Source organism: Dendrobium catenatum, unplaced genomic scaffold, assembly GCF_001605985.2.
Source record: "Dendrobium catenatum unplaced genomic scaffold, ASM160598v2 fragScaff_scaffold_1076, whole genome shotgun sequence".
NCBI lineage: Eukaryota > Viridiplantae > Streptophyta > Magnoliopsida > Asparagales > Orchidaceae > Dendrobium > Dendrobium catenatum.
In genome coordinates, this window is record NW_021319538.1 from 446,334 (window position 1) to 455,218 (window position 8,885).

General features: G+C 32.3%; 1 protein-coding gene across 1 annotated transcript; it reads left to right on the forward strand.

Moving 5' to 3' along the window:
• Positions 1-3,224: 3,224 nt before the first annotated feature.
• On the forward strand, positions 3,225-3,608 carry LOC110094541 (RING-H2 finger protein ATL74-like). The gene has a single exon (XM_020819799.1). It carries the CDS (start codon positions 3,225-3,227, stop codon positions 3,606-3,608), a length of 384 nt encoding a protein of 127 aa, XP_020675458.1.
• Positions 3,609-8,885: the final 5,277 nt, after the last annotated feature.

Here is an 8,885-nt window from a genome sequence, read left to right on the forward strand (position 1 = left end):
ACTCAAACAACACAAGCATAATTTTTTCAATAAGTGCTAGGAGAAATAGTAATCAACATAATAATATTTTGGTATCATCAAAAACTCACATGACATAAAAGCGTATTTTTTGAAAACTAAGTTGCAACACTAAATGAGAATTTGACTCTTAATCGAATATAAGGGAGAAAAAGGATTAATGTAGCTGACCCCACGTAGTATGATAAAGGCTTGATGTTGTTGTTGTTGAATCATATATTATTTTTTCCATTTTATTATAGGTGTAGCCCTCTTAAGATTATAAATAAGGGAGTGAAGAGCCATATTTTGGAGACAACGTTGTTTAGATTATTCACAGAGATATTAAAGATTATCACTTACTCTACACATTAGCTTATTTTCTCATTTTGTTATCTTGCTCTAACCTACTAAGACCTGCCATTATAATCGAGTGTTACCCACAAATAAATTTGGATACCTCATCTAAGGTGCGATGAGCATGAGTTGACATCAATGATTAGAAGATAGGCACTATAGGAAGAATAGAAGAATAAAAAGTAGTTAGTGAACATAGATAACCAATACTACACAACCACATTGATTTGATGGAGATAAATAACTTGTATACAGTTAAACTTGTTCTGACCAAACCTAATAAAACTAGCTAACTAAGTTTCTATGATTGAATGTGTTTGAGGATATTTTGTATGTATACAAGCGTATGAATTTGGTCTGAAGTTAGAGTGCATGATTTGAAAATCTATTTTTTTCCATGAGATCGACGTTATGACATTGGGGTAGGCAGGGCTGCACATTTAGCTCTCTATCTTTTTATCAATTTAATTATGTGTTAGGATGTTGGGGCATGGACCTACGATTTTGGGGTGCAGCGCTCTGGCGCAATGTCTTCCTACGGGGAGTGCTATAGCGCACAAGATCGGTGCCATGTCAAATTTTTATATAAAAATATCAAATATTTAATTCCTTTTCTTTAATTAAGGTGGCAAGGTAAAGAGATAGGAAAAATTCTAGAGAGAGAAATCTTGGGTTTGGGCAGCTTTAGTCCAATTTATGTTTTTCAGTTCAGTTTTGAAAATTATTCGGCTATAGGTAGGATACATTATGCCTATCTCAATTTTTAAAAAAATATGAGAATTTTTTAATTTTTATGATTTTGGGGTTTGTTTTATTTAAATTAGAATTCCACCATATCTAACAACAATGGTCAGGTGACAAAAAATCTAAAGGTGGTTGGCTGACTAGGATTTGATGGTGGGGGAGCTCCGATGGAGCTACAGGATTCTAAGATTATCAATTGAAAACAAATGAATCGAAAACAAATGAACGAGACCATCTGATTTATATATTTCGTCATTTATTAAGGAGCTAGTTGGTTGCTTGAAAAATAAATGCAGTGTAAAGTAAATGAAATATAAAGTAATTGTATTGTATTCCGAATACTTTGAGACTATTTGATTGTCTGCAAAATAAAAGCAAGATAATTGTTTCCCTTATTTGGTTAGGTATATATCCACAGTAGTTTATTGATAATAATTTATTTTGGCATTACAACTAATGTATTTATAAAAATAGTGTATTTATAATAATTAGTATTATTTGATTCTAGTTCCATATCCGTCTCCATCTGCAGCACTTATTCGCAGTCGTCAAAGGAGCCGACATTTTTTACGGAGGAAGTGGCAAGACATGAACCTAAGTAAGAAAACTAAAATCTAATTACACTTTGCATTTTACAAAAATTCTTCTTCAAGAGAAAGAAAAGAAAGCAACCCGCCTAGATTCCCAACTCTCGCTGGCGAAATCATCGCCTTTATCACTCTCACCATCACCGTAAATCCCCCATTATTACCAGTTGCTGTCGACGACGAGGTCAGCGGAGAACCAAGCTAGAGTCAGCCCATGCACGTCGGTGAAGAGCCCAGTGACGCAAGTCTCCTCCCAATCCTCCTCCACCTTAAACACATCCTGAGTCAGCACAGCACTCGAATCACTCTTGCAAGCTCCGTCGATGCCAATCGCTGGTTGCGGCTTCTCTTCTCCCTTCCGGATCTCGCCTTCGCCGGCGAGCTTCGACTTCAATGCAGTGAACTGTGCGACGAGAGAGTGGTTGTCACGGCGGAGAGAGTTTGCCCAAGGGTTCAACCTCACACGATGGTGTCGCATAATAGAGAGCTTATAAGTTCTCCCTTTTCTTTGTTCTTCCCACGCGCTCTGCGCTCTTCTCATTAGTTCGCGCGAGAGGATTTCTAACCCGCTCAATTTGAGTGAGTTTCGAAGTCGCACGAACGGCCAGTCGCAATACACTGCTGATGCTTCAGAGGAATTACTTATGTTCCGCTCAAAACAAACCAAACGACCTAATTTATGAAATGCGCGTAAATAAATTACTTTACCCTCTCCTAATTCTCCATACCAAACAGCCCCTAAGTATAAATTTTCGGAGAAATCAACTAAAAATAAAGCTCGGGGAAAATATGAAATTCCTAAATAATTCTAATAAGTTAATTCAATTTCCTCAATGGAAGATAAATAAGCTATTCAAAATTATGAACCACAATTATTATTATTGCTTCTTAAAAAAACTAAAATTCTAATTTTTCATATCTCAAAATTAATTTCATATAAATCAAAAAGACATGTTTTACTACAAAGCCATTTTGGAAAGTTGTAAGAAAGTTGTCCCAAACTAAGGCTTCGTTTGAGACAATTTTTTTATAATAAAAAATTTTGTATTAAGAATAAAAAATTTTGTATTAAGAATAAAAAATTTTGTATTAAAACTCTGTTTTAGAAAGCAATAAAAAAACCGTCCCAAAGGAAGCCTAAATCTTAGCTAATGTCTTAAATAAGGTTCCTCTTTTAGGAAGGTTTATTTGAGATGACTTTTTTACTGATTTCTAAAATCCGACCTTAATGTTCAAAAAATGCATTCAAATTTATAATTTTGATTAAGAAAATCTTCTTATTTCAGGATAAAATTTTCAAATAAATATAAAAACCAAAAAAAAAAAAACTACCAAGTTGAGCCATATGGCACCTTCAGGCTTAAAGACGTTCAAAACTACAAAAGTATATAAAGAGGAAATGTTCAGTGATATATATTATATTAAAATATATTCAAAATGACTTTAGTTAACCACAAATAAAAATAAAAATTTACAAAACGAGCCCTTCTTTGCATTATATAAACCGCAGTAGCGTTAGAATTGTCAGAAAAAGCAACCATGGCTGCTCCGAGCTACTATTACTTCTTCATCGGGCCGGCGGTGGCCGCCGTCTTCATTCTTGTACTAAACGCCTTTGCAATTGTCTTCTCATCATCGGTGAAGGAGTTGGTGGTGACCGGAAAGATGAAGAAAGAGGACTTGGAGCGGCGGATTCCGACGAGGAGGTACAAGCGGAACGAGGGGAAGGGAGAGGAGGAATGTTCGGTGTGCTTGTCGGCGTTCTTAGACGGCCAGCGAGTTCGGCGTTTGCTGGACTGTAACCATTGCTATCACGCTTCTTGTATTGATAGGTGGCTGATGTCGCACGCGAGCTGTCCGATTTGCAGGGCCGATGTTTTGCCTTCGGTGAGGGCCAAAAGAGCGGTCAGCTGCGGAGTTTAGATGAGAAATTTTATCTGCGTATTGATATCTTGAGATATAAATTTTCTTGAAAAAAAAAAAATTGGAGAGGATTTTTTGTTTTAAATGTTGCTAATATATATATATATATATATATATATGAATAATTAAGAATTCTCATAATTTAAATAAATTCATCGACACCACAAGTGATCAAATCTGATTCTAAGTGAAGTTAAATGAAAAGCTTGAAATATAATTGAGAACTTGAGGAGATTTGTTGAAGACCAAATAATTTACAAATTTCTCACTTTAAATGTCAAATTGGGTGGTTCTACGAGAGAAATCCAATAAGCTCCAAATCTTCTAATTCCTATATCATTACGGTGCCTGAATGTTGAAAGAAATAATCTATCTATGATCACACGAATTAATATGAGGACCATTCGATGGATTGTTTTTATTTTAACAAAAGTTATCAAAATACCCATTTAAAAAATGATATAAACTAGACTATATTTTTTCCAAGTGGAAGGTTATGAAGTCAAAAGATCTAAATAACTCTATTGCACTGCTCAATGATGTCTGTTAATGACAATAATCAGTAATTGCTATCACCTTCACTTGACTTTCATCATCAACTACCATCATCTCAAGCTTCAGAATCTAAGAAAAGATTTTAGCCTAACCTAATTTAGTCAACCTTAACTTTTTATAAAAGTTGAATATACCCTTGACTTTTCAAAGAAATATTCATAGGGAACAATTATAACACCAAGTGGGAGATTTTATTAAACTACAAAAATTTCTATTAAAATCTATTTAGATAATAAAACACATGAAAATTTTTACATTTAAAATAAAAAGGCAAGATTCATAGTTTAACTTATCAAAATGTTAAAAACTACGATCTCTGCAACATATTAAAAATGAAATGTAGGAAAGTTTCGAAAACTCTTTTAAATCAATTTAAACCTCCTAAATTTTAATCCAAATTACCCAAATTGAAAGGTAAAGTAGAGAAATATAAGCCTACTTTGTGCTAAACAATTTCTTAACACGACCGATGGATGAACCCAACTCCACGGCCTCCAAAAGCCTCCCTCTTCTTTCTCTCTCCTCTTCTTCTCTTTTCTTTTCTTTTCTTCTCCTTCTCCGATAGGTAAGGGTGATAGTTGCTAAAGGTTTTAGATAATTATTTTTATATAAAATTTTATTTTTAATATAGAGTTGTGGCACTACCTTTATCAATTTCTTAGTGCTCCATCGAATATTCTAGATGCACCTAGGCATAGAACACAGTGCCACATCATCCCAATTCCAGTGCTACAGTGCTCTCTTTGATAATTGCCTCAACATAGACAGGGCAGTGCTGCTACACATAGTATAACAACGCCCTCAGAGGACTTTTGACACATAATTTCTTCCAATTTTTTAATGCCATCATGACTCTTCTAAACTTAAAATGAATATTGAATAACTTAAAATTGTACAAACATTAAATGTGTGCTGGCATGGAATTCATGCCAAGTTTAGTTTAGGTCATCTCAGGTTGACTTGTTTCTATAGTTGTAACCATTATGTATCACTTAACTACTAACACCAAACCCCATCATTTTGTGTTGAATTGGACTCTTTTTGCTATGAAGAAATTCAAGTAGCATAGTTGATAGCCCAATCTTACATTCTACCAACTAATCTTCTAAGTTTCATCAATTTTATTTTTCTTTGAACATGATTATTCCAAAGCTTCATTCGTCTTCTTCTTCAAACATGATATTTCAACATGATTTTTTAAAGGTAATTTGGATAAAGCTTTTGAAGCATGAGTGATTACCTCCAAATTTTTGTTTGATTTTTTTAACCTCAAAGCATGAGATCTGCTTGTTTGAATATATAGATTGACGTGCAAAAAAGGTCATCATTTACATATCTATTAAGGTATATACATCATTATTTTCAAATATTGATAATTCTTTGTATTTCTTTTCAACGGCATGAATGGGAATATCCATATCTTTTAACTCACCCCATTTTTTTAGGAAGGCCCAAATTATTATTCAAAAAAAGCAAAATTAACTAATTCAAATGATTTCTTGTTCGAAGGTTAAACCATTTGCTTTAGTAAGGGATGTAACCTTGAAAATCATGTATGAATCTATGTATTCTTTCTAAATATTCTAGTGTTGCTATTGTACCATAAATTTTGAAGAATCCGATGATAATTTCCTCAAACATGCATGAAAATTGGGATATGCTAACCTCATATGTCCTCAAGATATTTATGCAGTTCAGGAGTTGGAGGAATTAAAATGAAAACTTACACATAAACTCGTCTCATGAATTGTAACATATCTTCGTGGTGGAAAAAGCGCTTGGTCTGATCTTCCAGGAGGAAAAACTGCTAGATTAATGAGAAAATGTTATTTCTTATGAAAGTTCATCAAGCATCGCTAGTGATGGAAGATCTTACATCATCAGCCCGGTCTAACGATCAATATAATTTTCTTATTCAATTCTCTTGAGTAAAGAATATGTGAGTTGTCATTAGAATTTTGGGTGGAGTTTGATCACTCGTTGATGAAGTCAAATCATTCACAATGTTGTTAATGCAAAAAACATTACTCTTTTTGGAGGATTATTGAAGCATGTAAAGGGGCTCTAGGACAATATTTTAATAGAGCCTTCAGGACCATGCTTTGACTTTAGGGGCTCAATCTTGGGAAGTTTAGAGCCTAGCTAAGCCTCTAATTCTAGTTTCAAATAATTTTAAACAATTTAGGGCAAAATTTTCTAGTAATCCTTGCTCGGTCAATGTGCTAACTTTAAGAAAAGATGATTTTTTAATTGACAATATTTTACATGATTTGTGTGCGTGAGGGTAGGTTCATGTTGACATCTAAAGAGTGATTGTGGCTTGCATTTTTTATTACATTATAATTTTATGCGATAAATTTTATGGAATACTCAATATATAATTTTTGGATAACACAATTTTTGATGTTCAAAAATATGAGGGCAAAACTACATTTAAAAAAAAAATCACTTGATCAACACTAATCTTGAGGTAATATTTGAATCGAAAACTTTTAGAATTAAATTTTGGACCACCAAAACAATAATTTTGGCAAACTTGTGTTCAAATTGACCATCTCAATGAGATGAACCCATCAACACAACGATCTATTTGATCAAACTTCAAATGAACACAAACTAAGGACTTGAAGCGTAATTAAAAGTTTAATGACATTACTTGGATGACCAAATGAAATCTAAATTTTACATGCTTATAGTCAAATCGAGCATCTCGATAAGAGAAATCCAACAAGCTTAAAATCGCATTATTCGGATATCATTAAAAGACTTAAATGCTAAAAGAAATAATCTATGATTTAGAGAATTAATGTGAACCGTTTGATTGAATGTTATTATTTTGAGAAATTTTTTTCAAAATATCCATCTAAAAAGCTATAAATATAGCTCATTTTTTTACATGAGAAATATTCTATAGCAAAGATATTTGAAGAACTCTATTGCACTGTCTGACAATCTTAGCCAACGACAATTAATCATTAACAAATGTTGCTACCATTGCTTAACTACTAACATCCAATCCCATCATTTGACAACCTCAACCTCGATTGGAGATACATGATCCCTATTATATTGTCATGACTCGATTGATGTTGTATGGTTATTTTCACCTTCCATTACTTTTGTGTTTTCAGCAATGTGAATCATACAATTATTGATCACAACTGTTTAATTATGTCTTTTTTATTCGTGGGGAAGTTTGCATTCTATTTTTAATATTATAGTGAATTATTTCTACTAGATTAGACCTTGTGATTTTTCCCTTCTTGAATTTTTCATTAAAAAAATTTGATATATCTTACAACTTCTACTTGTGTGTATATAGGAACTTTGCACAAAATAAAGATATCAAAAACACTTTATGCATATTGTCATAAGTTTTCTCTAACATGTATGTAAGTGAGCGCGCGCACACACACAGAAATATATATATACACACACAAATGTATTTTGATCTCACTTTAAACTAGTTAAAAGACTTTTCAGTTTGAAGCAAAATAAACACTTTGTAAAATTTTAAATATTTGAAAGTTACTCTCTTGTTAACTTTTGGTGTAATAGAATAGCATTAGATTTAGCCGAATTCTAAATACACTTCAAATTTCTAAATCATTATCGTCACTTACCATCAGACATCACCCACTGCAATCGCTGGCCGCCACTTGATGCTGTCACCTCCTCTTGTCGCTATCCTCCGCCGTTGGCTTATTTATTTCAAATGTCATTCTCTTAAATTTTATTCTTTAACTTGGAAAGTTAACATTTAGATGCTTAAAATTAAAGAAGCCGTTGGCTTATCTTACGTAAATATAATTTGTATTATCTCAATCACTTTTGATGAGTGTATATGACTGCGATGGGCAACATTTAAATTTTAATTTTAATTATTTTTTGAGGTCCCTAAACCTTCTCTCCACTAAGAAGAGAAACATAAATTTATCTATAACTAAATATAAATTTTAAAATGTGTATAAATCGATATTAAATATTCCTATTTAAATTCAATCAATTTATCATAATTAATTAGCCCTTATATGTCCGGACAGGCGTTGGCTAAGTCAATCACAGCTACCAAAAAATTTTGTCCACTCTTAAGATGCCTTGTTTCATGAAAGATTTAGGAGAAGGAATATGATATAATTTAATTTAAAAAGGATAAAAAATGCAAAAAAAAAAAAAAAAACAGTGTTTTAACAGAACACTTTAATTAACATGGTTTGGACTCTTTGGTTGTATTCATATATAAAAATGTTAACTGCTTGGAAAGGTTACTAATAAGTGTTATCCTAATCTTTTTTGGATAAACAATAAATTATGATCACAAAGGAATTTTTGAGGAATGTGACAAAAATATTATTATTATTTTTATTTTTTTTATGAACGACCAATTCACGATCTAGTTTTTGCCATATGTAGGATTGTGTATATGATTGTTAAGTGTTAATTTGTCTTTTCTATCAACATGCATGAAATTTTGGAGCAATAGAGAATAAAAATAATGTAAATATCGTTTCGAGATTTTTTTAACAATTTTGTAAACGATATATATATTAAAGATAATATTGTAGATAACTCACAATTGTCTAAATAGGTTTCCATCTTTAGTACTCAGTCAGAGGAAGCAAGGAGTTAAAATAATGCTCGCTTAAAAAAGCCTCAAATTGTAGAGCAATTTCCAGCACCAACTTATGATCAAGTAGTTGTTAATTGTCCAATAGAATCAAA

Coding starts and splice junctions, on each gene's coding strand:
- LOC110094541 (XM_020819799.1), top strand. CDS start 3,225: ATGGCTGCTCCGAGCTACTATTACTTCTTCATCGGGCCGGCGGTGGCC.